Source organism: Babylonia areolata, chromosome 31 (assembly GCF_041734735.1).
Source record: "Babylonia areolata isolate BAREFJ2019XMU chromosome 31, ASM4173473v1, whole genome shotgun sequence".
NCBI classification, from domain to species: domain Eukaryota; kingdom Metazoa; phylum Mollusca; class Gastropoda; order Neogastropoda; family Buccinidae; genus Babylonia; species Babylonia areolata.
Window position 1 is genome coordinate 14,958,609 of NC_134906.1, and position 16,546 is coordinate 14,975,154.

Sequence of the window (16,546 nt, forward strand, 5' to 3'; positions counted from 1 at the left end):
CGCTGTGCTGTGTTTCTGTGTGTGGCCTTGTTGTCTCCCTTTGTGTCACCGCTGTGCTGTGTTTCTCTGTGTGTGGTCTTGTTGTCTCCCTTTGTGTCACCGCTGTGCTGTGTTTCTGTGTGTGGTCTTGTTGTCTCCCTTTGTGTCACCGCTGTGCTGTGTTTCTCTGTGTGTGGCCTTGTTGTCTCCCTTTGTGTCACCGCTGTGCTGTGTTTCTGTGTGTGGTCTTGTTGTCTCCCTTTGTGTCACCGCTGTGCTGTGTTTCTCTGTGTGTGGCCTTGTTGTCTCCCTTTGTGTCACCGCTGTGCTGTGTTTCTGTGTGTGGTCTTGTCTCCCTTTGTGTCACCGCTGTGCTGTGTTTCTGTGTGTGGCCTTGTTGTCTCCCTTTGTGTCACCGCTGTGCTGTGTTTCTGTGTGTGGCCTTGTTGTCTCCCTTTGTGTCACCGCTGTGCTGTTTCTGTGTGTGGCCTTGTTGTCTCCCTTTGTGTCACCGCAGGCCGTCTTGTTCCTGTGCTATGGAGTGTCGTGTTGTGTTTTGTCGTACTGTTTTGTCGTCAGGTTGCATCATGTCATGTCCTGTTATGTTGCTTTGTGTTGTGTTGCGTCAGGTTATGTTGTGTTGTTTTTCATTGTTGTGTTGTGAAGGGTTGCGCTGTGCCATGTTGCTTTGCATTGCATCATGTTGTGTTGCCTCGGGCTCTGTTGTGCTGCATTTTGTCATGTTGTGTTGTGTCATGTTGCATTGTGTTGTGTTACATCAGACTGTTATGTTGCATTGTGTTGTGTTGTGTTGCGTTGTGTTGCATCAGGCTCTGTTGTGTTGTATTGGGTTGGGTTGTGTCGTTTTGTGTTGTGATACATTGTGTTGTGTTGCGTTGCGTTGCGTTGTGTTGTATCCAGACCAGTAGGCCAACAGGGCATGGGTCAGTCGTCTCCCTTGTCTGTGTCACCACTGTCCTGTTCCAGTGTTGTGTTGAGTTGTTATTGTATTATTATTAACATCATTATGGATACTTCTGTGAAGCCTATCTTTGGTCAGATACCAAGCTCCAAGAGCTCCACACAAACAGGTTCATTTACACTGCAGGGAAAAGACAAACGAGAGCTGCTTGTAGGCGTTCGTCATTTGTCTTCTGTGCCGCTCGGTCAGGCTTCATTCAAGCTTCAGCACACACACACACACACACACACACACACACACACACACACACACACACACACACACACTTTCAACCACCCTCACACACACACACACACACACACACACACATAAATAAGGAGAGAGGAATAGGAAAAGGAGTCATCAGGTCAGGCACCGGTTGGGGTGGATATTTCAGTTCAAAATCACTTTGTACACAGACGTGAAACAAAAGAATAAACAATTACATGGACACTGTCAGTGAGGTAAGTGGTTCCCAGAATGTCAGAACTGACGCTCCCCCTTTCCTCCTCCTGACAGACGCTGAAGAAGCAGGAGCAGACAGTCAAAGACTTGCGGCAGACATTGCAGCGAGAGCTGCGGGTGCAGGCACTGCCCAACGACGAGGCCAGCGATGATAACAACATCCCCTCCCCCTCCACCAGCCGCAAGCACCTGCCCCCTGCCCCCCGCCAGGCGGTGCCGTCTACCTCCGTATCTCTACAGATGGTCAGCACGTCGTCATCAGCGGTGTTGCCTGTGTCATCGTCATCGTCCGTGTTGTCATCCACCACGGCCGCTGTGAAACCCATGACACTGACGTCTATGATGCAGGTGGTGATTGTGTGTGTGTGTGTGTGTGTGTGTGTGTGTGAGTGTGTATGTGTGTGTGTGTGTGTGAGTGAGTGTGTATATGTGTGTGTTGTGTGTGTGTGTGCATGTGCATGTGTGTGTGTGTGTGTGTTGAGTGTGTGTTGAGTGTGTGTGAATGTGTGTGTGTGCGTGTGCATGTCTGTGTTTGTGTGTGCACATGTGTGTGTGTGTATGCATGTGTGTGTGTGTGTGTGTATGTTTGTGTTAATGCGTGGTGTCAGGTGTTCGAGGAGAGAAGCATGGTGTTGTGTTGATGTGAGTGTTGATGTCTATGTGAGTGTTGATATGAGTGCCTACGTGTGGCATCAGGTGTCCCAGGAGAGAGGCATGGTGTTGTGTTGATGTGAGTGTTGCTGTGAGTGTGTTGCTGTGAGTGTTGATGTGAGTGTGTTGATGTGAGTGTTGCTGTGAGTGTCCATGTGAGTGTTGATATGAGTGTCTACATGTGGCATCAGGTGTCCCAGGAGAGAGGCATGGTGTTGTGTTGATGTGAATGTTGCTGTGAGTGTGTTGCTGTGAGTGTTGATGTGAGTGTGTTGATGTGAGTGTTGCTGTGAGTGTCCATGTGAGTGTTGATATGAGTGTCTACATGTGGCATCAGGTGTCCCAGGAGAGAGGCATGGTGTTGTGTTGATGTGAGTGTTGCTGTGAGTGTGTTGCTGTGAGTGTTGATGTGAGTGTGTTGATGTGAGTGTTGCTGTGAGTGTCCATGTGAGTGTTGATATGAGTGTCTACATGTGGCATCAGGTGTCCCAGGAGAGAGGCATGGTGTTGTGTTGATGTGAGTGTTGCTGTGAGTGTATTGCTGTGAGTGTTGATGTGTGTTGATGTGAGTGTTGCTGTGAGTGTCCATGTGAGTGTTGATATGAGTGCCTACGTGTGGCATCAGGTGTCTCAGGAGAGAGGCATGGTGTTGTGTTGATATGAGTGTTGCTGTGAGTGTGTTGCTGTGAGTGTTGATGTGAGTGTGTTGCTGTGAGTGTTGATGTGAGTGTGTTGCTGTGAGTGTTGATGTGAGTGTGTTGATGTGAGTGTTGATGTGAGTGTGTTGATGTGAGTGTTGCTGTGAGTGTCCATGTGAGTGTTGATGTGAGTGTCTACATGTGGCATCAGGTGTCCCAGGAGAGAGGCATGGTGTTGTGTTGATGTGAGTGTCTACATGTGGCATCAGGTGTCCCAGGAGAGAGGCATGGTGGTGCGCAGAGACCTGGAGCAGGACATCAACTTCCAGTACCTCAAACATGTCGTGCTCAAGTTCATGCTGAGTCGGGAGTCTGAGGTGAGAAGTGGATGGAAGGTGTGTGGTGTGTGTTGGGGGATGGTGGATGTGGGGGAGGGGTGTGTGTGTGTTGGGGGATGGTGGATGTGGGGGAGGGGTGTGTGTGTGTGTTGGGGGATGGTGGATGTGGGGGAGGGGTGTGTGTGTGTTGGGGGATGGTGGATGTGGGGGAGGGGTGTGTGTGTGTTGGGGGATGGTGGATGTGGGGGAGGGGTGTGTGTGTGTGTGTGTTGGGGGATGGTGGATGTGGGGGAGAAGTGTGTGTGTGTGTGTGTTGGGGGATGGTGGATGTGGGGGAGGGGTGTGTGTGTGTTGGGGGATGGTGGATGTGGGGAAGGGGGTGTGTGTGTGTTGGGGGATGGTGGATGTGGGGGAGGGGTGTGTGTGTGTTGGGGGATGGTGGATGTCGGGGAGAGGTGTGTGTGTGTGTGTGTTGGGGGATGGTGGATGTGGGGGAGGGGTGTGTGTGTGTTGGGGGATGGTGGATGTGGGGGAGGGGGGGTGTGTGTGTTGGGGGATGGTGGATGTGGGGGAGGGGTGTGTGTGTGTTGGGGGATGGTGGATGTGGGGGAGGGGGGGTGTGTGTGTGTTGGGGGATGGTGGATGTGGGGGAGGGGTGTGTGTGTGTGTTGGGGGATGGTGGATGTGGGGGAGGGGGTGTGTGTGTGTTGGGGGATGGTGGATGTGGGGGAGGGGTGTGTGTGTGTTGGGGGATGGTGGATGTGGGGGAGGGGGGTGTGTGTGTGTTGGGGGATGGTGGATGTGGGGGAGGGGGTGTGTGTGTGTGTTGGGGGATGGTGGATGTGGGGGAGGGGTGTGTGTGTGTTGGGGGATGGTGGATGTGGGGGAGGGGTGTGTGTGTGTTGGGGGATGGTGGATGTGGGGGAGGGGTGTGTGTGTGTTGGGGGATGGTGGATGTGGGGGAGGGGTGTGTGTGTTGGGGGATGGTGGATGTGGGGGAGGGGTGTGTGTGTGTGTTGGGGGATGGTGGATGTGGGGGAGGGGGGTGTGTGTGTGTTGGGGGAGAGTTTTGAATATGGGTATGGGTTGTGTGTTCACATATTTGTGTGTGGTTGTGTGTATGATGTGTTACGTGTGTTGGGGGTATTTATATGCATGCATCTATCTGTTTGATTGCCTGTCAACCTCTGTTTCTGTTTGATTACCTGTCAACCTCTATTACTGTTTGATTGCCTGTCAACCTCTATTACTGTTTGATTGCCTGTCAACCTCTATTACTGTCTGATTGCCTGTCAACCTCTATTACTGTTTGATTACCTGTCAACCTCTATTACTGTCTGATTGCCTGTCAACCTCTATTACTGTTTGATTGCCTGTCAACCTCTATTACTGTTTGATTGCCTGTCAACCTCTATTACTGTCTGATTGCCTGTCAACCTCTATTACTGTTTGATTGCCTGTCAACCTCTGTTACTGTCTGATTGCCTGTCAACCTCTATTACTGTTTGATTGCCTGTCAACCTCTATTACTGTTTGATTGCCTGTCAACCTCTATTACTGTTTGATTGCCTGTCAGCCTCTATTACTGTTTGATTGCCTGTCAACCTCTATTACTGTCTGATTGCTTGTCAACCTCTATTTCTGTTTGATTGCCTGTCAGCTTCTGTTACTGTTTGCCTGTCAACCTCTATTTCTGTTTGATTGCTTGTCAACCTCTATTACCTTTTTGTTATTTTGGGTTGTTGGATGTTCCACCCCCTTTGATCAGTATTTCTCTGACATGCCTGATCCTTCATTCTGACCTCGTCTTTCTGTCCCCTCCATACCCAACACCTTTCCCCTGAAGGGCATCAAGCTGTGAACTGTACCATGATGACGGTGTCTGTGTGGTGTTCCAGGCAGTACACCTATAGAAATGTACCATGATGACAGTGTGTGTGGTGTTCCAGACAGTACAGCCTATAGAAATGTACCATGATGACAGTGTGTGTGGTGTTCCAGACAGTACAACCTGTAGAAATGTACCATGATGACAGTGTGTGTGGTGGTCCAGACAGTACAGCCTATAGAAATGTACCATGATGACAGTGTGTGTGGTGTTCCAGACAGTACAACCTGTAGAAATGTACCATGATGACAGTGTGTGTGGTGTTCCAGACAGTACAGCCTATAGAAATGTACCATGATGACAGTGTGTGTGGTGTTCCAGACAGTACAACCTGTAGAAATGTACCATGATGACAGTGTGTGTGGTGTTCCAGACAGTACAGCCTATAGAAATGTACCATGATGACAGTGTGTGTGGTGTTCCAGACAGTACAACCTGTAGAAATGTACCATGATGATGGTGTGTGTGGTGTTCCAGACAGTACAACCTATAGAAATGTACCATGATGATGGTGTGTGTGGTGTTCCAGACAGTACAACCTGTAGAAATGTACCATGATGACAGTGTGTGTGGTGTTCCAGACAGTACAACCTGTAGAAATGTACCATGATGATGGTGTGTGTGGTGTTCCAGACAGTACAACCTGTAGAAATGTACCATGATGACAGTGTGTGTGGTGTTCCAGACAGTACAACCTGTAGAAATGTACCATGATGACGGTGTCTGTGTGGTGTTCCAGACAGTACAGCCTATAGAAATGTACCATGATGACAGTGTGTGTGGTGTTCCAGACAGTACAGCCTATAGAAATGTACCATGATGACAGTGTGTGTGGTGTTCCAGACAGTACAGCCTATAGAAATGTACCATGATGACAGGTGTGTGTGGTGTTCCAGACAGTACAGCCTGTAGAAATGTACCATGATGACGGTGTCTGTGTAGTGTTCCAGGCAGTACAACCTGTAGAAATGTACCATGATGACAGTGTGTGTGGTGTTCCAGACAGTACAGCCTATAGAAATGTACCATGATGACAGTGTGTGTGGTGTTCCAGACAGTACAGCCTATAGAAATGTACCATGATGACGGTGTCTGTGTAGTGTTCCAGGCAGTACAACCTGTAGAAATGTACCATGATGACAGTGTGTGTGGTGTTCCAGGCAGTACAGCCTATGGAAATGTACCATGATGACGGTGTCTGTGTAGTGTTCCAGGCAGTACATCCTATAGAAATGTACCATGATGACGGTGTCTGTGTGGTGTTCCAGGCAGTACAACCTATAGAAATGTACCATGATGACGGTGTACCACAATGAAGGTGACTGTGTGTTGCAGGCTGTACAGCTGATCAAGGCAGTGGCGGTGTTGCTGAACTTCTCCAACCAGGAGCAGCAGCTGATCAAACAGACCCTGGAGTGGAAGATGTCCTGGTTCGGCAGTCGGCCCAGCATGGGCAAGGGCCAGACCTCCAAGATTGTGCCACCCTCGTACTGACACACACTCCACCCCCCCTCTTGATGTCATGCCTCCGTCATACTGACACACACACTCCCTCTCTCGTCATGTCGCGTGCCCCTGTCATACTGACACACACACACCATCCACTCCCGCTCTCTTCATTATCTGCCACCATTGTACTGACACACACACTCCCTCAGCTCTCTCTCTTTATGTGGTGCCTCCCTCATACTGACACACACACTTCCTCTCTTACATTCATACATGGTGACTGTCCATAGTCAGAGGCCAAACCTAGGCACTTTAAAAACATGGTCATTCGGCTGCCTAGCAGGGAAGAGCTGACTGGATGTGTGTCAAGACACTTTGGAGGAGTGGGGTGTGGTGTGAGGTGGGGGTGTGGTGTGGTGGTGAGGTGTAAGGTGGGGGTGTGGTGTGAGGTGGGGGTGTTTTTTGCTAAGGAGGGGAGACGACTGTGTCTTTGGTGATTACTGCTCTGCTCTGGGCGTCCGTTGTGTTCTGGGGAATGATCAATGGTCGAGAGGTTTTATGTTCTGCTGGGCTGAAGCTGGGGGTGGAGTTTGTGTGTGTGTGTTCTGTGTGTATGCGTGTGTGTTCTGTGTGTGTATGTGTGTGTGCGTGTGTGTTCTTTGTGTGTGTGTGTGTGTGTGTGTGTTGCCTAGTTCTGTTTTTTTTAATGGAGATCTCAGTTGCTTTGAGATGTTGATGAGGGAGAATGTGCAGCATTTCTTTTTCGTCCCAATTTTTTGATTATTTTTTTTATATTATAGATAAATGCTGTGATTCTGTGTTGAGAAGATTTGACATTGAGAGCAATCTGTGAAGAGCTAGGTGTCTGATTTATTTATTATTATTATTATTAATTTTTAGCAGGAGTCTGGCTGAATGATGAGGAAAAGAATTTTCTGTGGAAAAAAAGTCACTATATATATATACCTCGCTTCTGAGGTTGGGTGTACAAAGGGTATGTACGGTAATGTGCATGTGTGAGTTGTTATGTGCTTTGGTGAATTGTGTATGTTTACGTACAAGTGTGTGCTTGGGCATGTTGGTACACAGTGTATGTGTGCATGTGAGAGGGTTTTTATATGTCAAATATGCACAAAGTGAGGTGGACTGCCAGGACAAAGGAATCAAGGAATTATTTCAGAGCAGTTAATTTGAAGATTGACTGTCACATGTGTCTGAAGAACAGAAATGGAAACAAAAATGTTGTCAAAGTCACATGGTTGAGATAGTTTGAAGGAGAGGGAGAATGTGTGTTTTTGTTGTATCCAATTATTTCTTGCAATATGTTTCACAGGTGAATATCATTCACTCTGTTCATTTTAATAACACTTTTTTGTTCATATCTTTTCAATGTTTTTTTCTGTAGGTATGTTTTTACTCCATTTTTTAAACTTCCACATCAGGAGGCACTGTGGTAGATTTGGATTTCTGATTCAGTGTCCACCAGTGACTGGGGGTCAAGACTTTGTTCAGGTATAGTGGTGTGTCCTGGGGAAAGGCTCTTGACTCCAGGTTTCCTCACTCCATCCAGGTGTGAAAGGGAAGGTTAAAAGTGGCAGAAGAGGACTGAGCCCTGTGTTCCTATGCCGAGCTGTAGACACAATGTACATGAATTCACTGACTCTATGGTCCTAAAAGGCTTCATAAACTTTAAACCTCAACGTTGACATCAGTAAAACCACTAATCATGCTGCCAGCAAATAGCTGATAATAGGATTTGTTTTTCCTTGTGTTTAACCTGTGTGAGGGATAAAACAAATCATATATTTCGTGTGTTGGATTGTCTTGCAGAGTTGTCGTTTCACGCGTTCCAAATGTTGGATGCCAAAAAAGAGAGAAAAAAAAAGAGAGAAGAAAAAGGCTACATATGTTCGTGTGTGTATGTGTGTGCTTGAGAGTTGGATGGGAGGCATCAGTTTGTAGTAACAGTGTATAAATTGATTTATTTTATTTTTTTCCTCATCTACAGCCAATAAGTTTAGTTCATGAAAAGCGCTTTGAGCTCCATTAGTTGAGAAAAAGCACTGAATAAGTGTTCAGTATTATCATCCATGTGTCCAGAAAGGTGTGTGCCTGCTTTGCTGCTATGACGCTGGACACTGTAGTGAGCCAAGAGAAATTTGCTTTTGGCTTAGAAGTTTGTTTTTTTTCCCTCCAAGATGGACTCCTGAGGCAGTCCCATACAAGCTTCACTCAAACCTGTCAGCATGGTGCTGCCTGCAACTGAAGCCAAACATCTGTGCATGGACATAGTGTTAGGGGAGTGGGAGGGGGTGTGGTGGAGGTTGATCTAATTTCTTTGTGTTACTGGGGATATAATGCAGACACAAGAATTTCGGGAGGTCTCAAATCTTTGCCACAACAACAACTGAAACGTCTTAATCCAAATGAGTGTTGTTGTATGGAAGTTTTACATTGCTGGTTTCAGAATTTGTAGGTTTTTTTGGTTCGTTTATGTGGGGAGCAAAGGCTTGCTGGTAAAAAAAACAACAACAAAAAAGTGAATTTAGTTCACAACCATTATTTTATGTGCGTGTGTGTGGGGGGTGGGGGAGGGTCTGTGTGGTGGGTCTGTGTGTGGGTGTGTGAGCTCATTATCGGTAATTGCAGTCCGTTTGTTTCAGGTTAGTAAAGGGTCTGAAACAAGTTCATGCATTTAGATGGGATGTTGGTTCTTATGATATGTGCTGGGATGATGAAGTTTACTTATTTGAATTTTTTTAATGTATGGAATGTCGTGCAAGTTGCCTGTGCAAAATATGTCATGTTGGTTGGATAATGACCGTTTTTCTCCATGTACGTAGGAATGTGGTTTTCATCTATGTGCGATTTGTGTATGTGTGTGTGTGAGCGTGTGCGCATGTGAGTGTGTGGTGGGTTAGTGAGGATTTGCATATGTATCAGAATCAGAATAATATTTATTTGTCATGAAAACTGTATGTATGTGTGTGTGTGTGCATATATATATATATATATATATATATATATATATATATATATATAATTTATATATATATAAACACATACAGTGTAGACATAGAGTGCAATGTGTCCAACCACAGACATTCCTCTGCTGTTGATCAGTGGTCACCAGTGATCAGAGTTGGAGGCTCCATTCCTGCACAGTGCTGTGTCCATGGGCAAGGCACTTGACTCTGATTTCCCTCACGCCAACCAGGTGTGAATGAGTACCTGAATTTGGTCAGGTGAGTTTAAAATGGTGGAAGGCGAAGATTGGGTCCCGCCTTCTTGTGCCGAGCCCCAGACACAGTGGATATGAAATCACTGCCACATGTCCATAAAAGGCAATGAGACCTTGGACCTTTTTTTGTTTTTGTTTTTTCAAACCATTAGTGTTTGCATGCAACTTGGCATCTGTATCTCTGTGTGTGTATGGCTGAATGATTGTATGGCTGAATGATTGTATGGCTGAATGATTGTATGGCTGATGATTGTATGGCTGAATGATTGTATGGCTGAATGATTGTATGGCTGAATGATTGTATGGCTGAATGATTGTATGGCTGAATGATTGATTGTATGGCTGAATGATTGTATGGCTGAATGATTGTATGGCTGAATGATAAGCGCCCTGAGCTGTCAGAGAAAGGGCACTATGTCAATGTGCATTATTATTTTTAGTATTATTATTTGTGTGTGTGTGTGTGTGTAAATTTGTGATAATGGTTGCAGCACATAAAGCCTTCAGAGAACATAGTGTGTGATGATTTTGTTAAATGGTCCAGAACAGTCTGACTGGAAAAATAGGTGAGTCTGCTAAAAGCAAAAAAAAAAAAAGTTCAGTCTTTCAACACTTACGTTTTTTGTCACCATGGATACTTGGGTTCCCCCTTCTCCCACTTTGTCATTTTGTTCTGTATGATGGATTTTACCTGAAAAAAACAAAAGGATAGAAAATGTGTTTTGATATTTCTTTCTCTGCAATTTGCCACCCCTTTTCCTCCTCACCAAAAAAAAAAAAAAAGAAAAAAAAAAGGGGGAAATTGCGTTAGTGATTACATACCAAGTAAAGTTTCTGTTGTCTGGGCATACTGAGCAGATTTTATTATTCATTTTGTAGTACTAGAAAAAAAAGGCATTGCTTGCCATATGTGTAGATCTTTCGCTGTGCATTGACATATTTTGTTTTCTGCATTTTGTTGGAATAGGTTTTGCAAAAATCACTTTACAAAAAGAATTAAAAATTTTTTGTTTAATCCCTTGTTGTAATACACTCAAACAAATTATGTTCTTGGAGTTGGATCATAAAGGTAAAGACCACGTATGCTTGTGCAATAAATGAGTAATGATTTATCTATGTATGATACAGTAAATCTAAATGGGTATACTCTGTAAATCAGTCACATCTGTTACATTTATCCACAATGTATGTTTTGAGGGTGTAGAGGTAAATATATCAGAATCCAGTCTCTTGGTTGATCGTATTGTGTGTTAAACATTCTGTTTTGATCCATTTATCGCTTGAGTGCCCTGGACGGAAATTTCCGTTCCCTTGCAGTGTGCAAAAACATGTGCCCCAGAACAGAGATTTCCATCCATGTCATTGTAGGAATTTTCATATTATGAGATCATCAAATTCATGTGAAATTATCATCGTTGGATAGTGTCTTCATTTTCCTTTCAGTAGAGTATTGGTTATCCTTTCTTTTAGTAGTTTGCTTGCCAGAATTTTTTTTCTAATTACCTTTTATGACCAAAACATCCCTACTGCCTTGGCAAATAGTTGTCACTGTGCATAAAATAAGCTTGGCACTGAAAGAGTTAACATTTGTGCAGAAATAGTGTGTGTGTGTGTGCACGCATAGCCACCATTAGGATGCCTGGGCTCTTTCAGTGTAAACAGTATTCCTGCCTTCTGGAAATTCTGCACTGGAATTTTTCTCTTTCCCGTGCTCTCTTTGTTTCCAGGCCTCTCCTTTTCTTTCGTTCGTCTCTTCTTTTCTCATTCTCTGTCGTGCTGGTCCATTCATATTTTTTTACTAGAAAGTCTTGAATATATATATTTTTTCTTTTCCTAGACTTGCTAATTTGGCACTCTTGTGGTGACGTTTTCTTTTTGTGCTGGGACTATAAGGTGCCCATTGGCAGTTTTTGGTCCGGTATGCTAGTTATATAATTTTGTGTATGTTTTATGTTTATGTTCAGGTCAGTTTATAATCCTTTTCGCCAAAGGAATTGACAGAATGGTCAACGTCAGAGGCATGTCCAAGGTTATGTGCATCAGTATCTTCTTCGTTCATGGGTTGCATCTCCCATGTTCACTCTATATACTACTGGGCTTTTATGTGTGTGACCATTTTTACTTCGCCATGTAGGCAGCCATACACTGTTTTGGGGGGTATGAGCACGGATATGGCTCTGTACCTGTTTTTCTTTTCCAGGGTTTTTTTTTTTTTTTTTCATATGTGATATTGATATTTAGTTTTTCTTACCTGATATTGGCCTGCATGGTCAGCTGGGCAAAAAGCAGCAAAGGTACATAAATATATAAATTGATATGTTTGCATGGTTTACAGTGATCTAGTTACGTTCAAGTGTGAAGAATAGAGTTTCTGGTGAATGTCGAAAGATTATGTAAGAGGCGAGCACAGAGAGAAAGACATTGTTAATTGAAACATGTTGACAGGAATTAGACCCAGTTGTCAACCAAATCCACATGAAAGACTGATTTTTAAAGATTTTTTTTAAGTGTCAGTGTGTGTGTGTGTGTGTGTGTGAAAGAGAGAGATTTGAAAAAAAAAAGGTTTGGTTAAAGGGGCTCATTTTTTTTGCTATGAGTGCACATGTACAAGCCATAGATGAAATCATGATGAATTCACCATTTTAAATTACAGCTTTGTAAAAGTTGAGTTTTTTTCTTTTTTTGTGGAAGGCATGCATTGATAAAGTGAATGGAAGATGTACATATTCCTGTATGGCTATATGTTAGAACTTACTTTGAAAGATACACTGCTTTGGGATGCATCTCTCAAACAAAATAAAAATTAATTGCTGTGAAAACCACAGTATGTGTGTGTCTGTGTGAAAGGAAGGTAATATAGCATATTATAGATTAGCGTGTGGCTTGTGTATCGTTTGTGCAATGTAAAACTGCATTGTATGTGATCGTGTGGAAGAGATGCAGGGGAATATTGGATGCTGTCTGTGTGTATCAGCGTGATGTTTAAGACTCCAACTGTAGAACAGAAACCAAATTTGAAGTTTGTGAGAGAGGAAGAGGGAGGCAGAAACATGAATGAAAGGATCACTTTGTCAGCATGTGTGTGCATGCGTGTGTACACGCGTAAGTTTGAGTGTGCGCTCACGAGTGTGTATGTATCTGTGATACACGAGTGATGGTAAAACGAGTGTATGTACACATTGTGTGTCCATCTTTGTGTGTGGTGTCTGTGTCTATCATCTATTTGTGTCACAATGAATAAAAGTGATGGTAAGATGTGCACACAGATGTGTGTGCAAAAATTTGGTTAATTGTGGAAAGCCTGGTGTGAATACACTGACACACACGTATATGGTAAATCAAATGGTAAACGGGAAGTTTAATTCATCGATTCTGTTTGAATGCCCTACGAAGTAAATTTTGCAAAAATATGCAGTGTGTGCAGAAAAGAAGTCAATGTCTACCACATACTTGTCCAGTGTCATAAAACAAGACAACTGTTCTTTCAAAAACTAGCCGACCTGTTTCCTCCAAACACATATTTGTCCTTAGGAGATGTTTTGAATAATAATTCATTAATTAAAAAAATTTCTGAATGTTTGATTCAAAGTTAAGTTGGTATCTACCTTTGACTGATCACGTTTTTGTTATCATTAGCATGCTTTTTTTTTACTGTTATTTAGATGCTTAACTCACTGTCGTAATTCATGTTATAATTCACTGTTAGTCACTACAGGTCTTCATAGCTCTTCGTTTTCCACCACCTCTTCTTATGTACCCCACGCCTCATCTCCTATGTGCACATACTTTTTTTTTCTTTTTTTTTGGTATCCGTCTAATATCACTAAACAGCGAAAAGACGTTAAAACTAAACATGGTAAATGCGGGGCAATTCTGTTATAGCAGATAGTAAATCCATTGACATTCTGCAATAAAGCAGTCAGTCAATATACCTGAATCCTGGGATAGCAGATGGTAAATGTTCAAGGATCCTATGACAGGAGATGGTATATGCTGGGACACCCTGTGATAGCAGAAGGCAAAAGGAAGGAAATCCCGTGATGAAACAGACAATTAAATGTTGGAACATCCAGCAGATGCTGGAGAATCCTATGATCAAGCAGACTGTAAATGTTTGAGGATCCTGTGACAGCAGACGGTAAATACACCTGAAGCCTGTTGTCAAACAGATGGAAAATGAATCTCCTCTGTAATGCCAATACTTTTCTTTTTTTTTCTTTTTTTTTTAACGCTGACCACGAACTTCAATAAGCATGCTGTCATCACGACCAATCACAACACAAAGTGTGATGAAAATTTCATGTCAGATATCATATAGATAGCTTCTTCCATTTAATATTTTTGCCACTGTCCTTGACCTTTGTCCTTTCACCCTGCTCACTACATCATAAAAGGATGTCTGGAAAAGTCTTACTCATTTGTAGAACCCTACCAAGTTTAAGTTCATTTTTCAATTGTGGTTGCCAAGAGAATGAAACTTTTAAAGATGATCACAGACGCACATACCACAGACGCACACATCCAAATCAACAAAAGAAAGTACATATACTACCCCCCCCCCCCCCCCCCCACACACACACACACAAACTGAGACACACAGACAACCAAGACCAGTTGATCACATTGACTCACTTTGTTTAAACACACGAGTCAAAGTAGTGTGCACAGAATGCATTGTAGCCAGGAAAGAGTGGATTTAGCACAAGGTGACATCAGAAATTAAACAATTTGACATGAATACTTGCACACCAAACAAAACTCACAAGCAAATGTTTGCACTCAATCTCAATCACTTTAATAATAGGACATTTGCAAGAAAAAAAAGGTTTAAAAACATTGTTACATTTTACAAAGATACAAATCCTTACTGTATCATACGGATGGCCTAATTAAACTAAAATAGAAAGGGATGTTGAACGTTTATTGACAGACTGCAGCGACACATTCTCTCCCTTGGGACAGCCGCGACGTCCCAATTCACATACACATCAAACCTTGTGAGAAGAGAAGGGTACAGTCAGGTGATTTGTTATTAAAGATACAATGAGTTACATGATTCAATAACTTAGCAAATATTCATTTCTTTTCCAGGCATAAATTACCATGAAACCTCAAAACCTAACATAAATCTAATTAGTTTTTGTTTTTTAAAACCTGGGTCCAAACTCATGTCTTACATGAAGTGGATTGTCATCTTCCCACACAAAAGAAACAAATACCCTTTATTTTAAATCACTGCACACCCTCTGCAATAAATTTTAAGACAGTCTGACCTGATGAAGAGTGTTGTGTTTATCAAACCCAAACAAATGAAAAAAAAAAGATGAATTTATTTATGTACAAACAGCACAACACACAAGCACCTAGAGACAAGATAGCTACACTCTCTTCCTGTCTGTCAACACTCGCACAATGCTGCCCAGGCCTCCAGCCGCAAATGTCTGGAACAGGAAAGTTTGTTATGAGTAAACTATGATTTCTCTGAGTGAGGTGTTCAATACTTGTTCATCCATTCCCACCATCTCACAATATCCCCACCCAAACTGAGTAAAAAGCAGGTACTGCATTACATCATGGGGAAAAAAAATGTAACAAAATTAAACCACAAACAAACAAACAAACAAAAAACCCCAACAACAACAAAACACTATAACATAAACTGGTGCATCTATTCTGTGCTAATAATCAGTAATTACTTTATAAATAATTTCATGTTTTCTGTTTGTTTTTCTTCAAATTTGTTAATGTTTCATTCAATTATTTATCAGTTGCTTCACATAATCACTTCCTGTTTTCATCAGTGTAACCTGTCCACCACTCTCCTCCCTCAGACCCCCCATAAAAAAGAGAGAAAAAATAACAAGTAATACAACAACAGGAATAGTAAATTAGTATACAAAAGTAGTTCTCTTACATAAACACACTGGGGAAGTGATCCTGAAACTGAAGAGTTAGACACATGATATCCCATTCTTTTTTTTTCAGGAGGTCCATGGACCTTTAAAATGAAGAACTGAGACAGACTATAATTTCTAAGTGCACAGACCAGTTAACTAAACTGCATACTGGGAATATAAAACACAGACAGATGAGATCACATATAATAAATGTACATGCTCACCCACAAATATACGCTTGAGTATTTATAAATAAAATATACAACAAACGCATGGCTACGCAAACACACACACACACACAAAGAGCGGACAAAAACTGCTCAAACCTTTTCATGCCAAGTGAGGAGAACAGCACTGCTGCCGTCTGCAGGGGATTCGAACCCTCTGTAGATGTACTTCATCAGTGTATCCACACTCTTGGCATCCAGCGACTTCACAGCTTTCTCAATGTCCACTGTTTTGAATGACGTCAACACCCGTACCACAGTGCCTGCTGCACGATCCTGCACACCAGTTGTAACGTGTCTGATATATTTCATGTATGACAGTCAGCCATGTCCGACTGGGACCATCAGAACAGCAAAGGAGGCAACTGCTGTCCAGACTATCTGAGCTAGATGTTCATTATAGTGGAGAGAGTCTTGCCCAAGTTACATCCCCACTCTCTTGGCCAAGTGGGTTTCAGGACAGTTGGTGTTGGGATGTTTCCCAAAGGCCAATTACTGGGAACTAGCCCCCAAGATGGCAGCACTAAGAGCCAGTGTAATCTTGCCTCCTAGTTTGAGAGTCATGTCCACAAAAGACTAAGCTGTAATGAATTCTCAGTGCAGTGGATAAAACATTTATCATATGGCTCTCATTTTGCTTTTGGCCTGACTACATTTATATCAATCTCTGATATATGTGTATATCTCTGATATATATTGTATTGTGATGTATTGTAATTTGTATTGTATGGTACTTTTTTCTTTCCCTTTCTGTCTGCAACTGTATTTTTGTTGCCATGGGTTCTTTTATGTGTGCTAAGTGAGTGCATACT

At 43.0% G+C, this 16,546-nt stretch overlaps 2 protein-coding genes across 4 annotated transcripts in view; one reads left to right on the forward strand and one right to left on the reverse strand.

The window, feature by feature from the left end:
* The window catches only part of LOC143275847 (uncharacterized), a 62,419-nt gene extending 49,602 nt beyond the window's left edge, over nucleotides 1-12,817 (forward strand). For all 3 annotated transcript variants that reach the window (XM_076580136.1, XM_076580137.1, XM_076580138.1), the window contains 3 exons: nucleotides 1,460-1,753; nucleotides 2,964-3,071; nucleotides 6,256-12,817. In XM_076580136.1, coding sequence (XP_076436251.1) covers nucleotides 1,460-1,753; nucleotides 2,964-3,071; nucleotides 6,256-6,414 — 561 coding nt within the window. In that variant the 3' untranslated portion in view covers nucleotides 6,415-12,817. The remainder of the gene's footprint in view (nucleotides 1-1,459; nucleotides 1,754-2,963; nucleotides 3,072-6,255) is intronic.
* Nucleotides 12,818-14,382: 1,565 nt separating this feature from the next.
* LOC143275941 (actin-related protein 2/3 complex subunit 5-B-like) overlaps nucleotides 14,383-16,546 on the reverse strand; it is a 7,832-nt gene continuing 5,668 nt past the window's right edge. The window contains exons 3-4 of the mRNA XM_076580286.1: nucleotides 15,834-16,010; nucleotides 14,383-15,051 (exon numbers count right to left, since the gene is read on the reverse strand). Of these exons, the coding sequence (XP_076436401.1) occupies nucleotides 14,989-15,051; nucleotides 15,834-16,010 (240 nt within the window). The 3' untranslated portion in view covers nucleotides 14,383-14,988. The remainder of the gene's footprint in view (nucleotides 15,052-15,833; nucleotides 16,011-16,546) is intronic.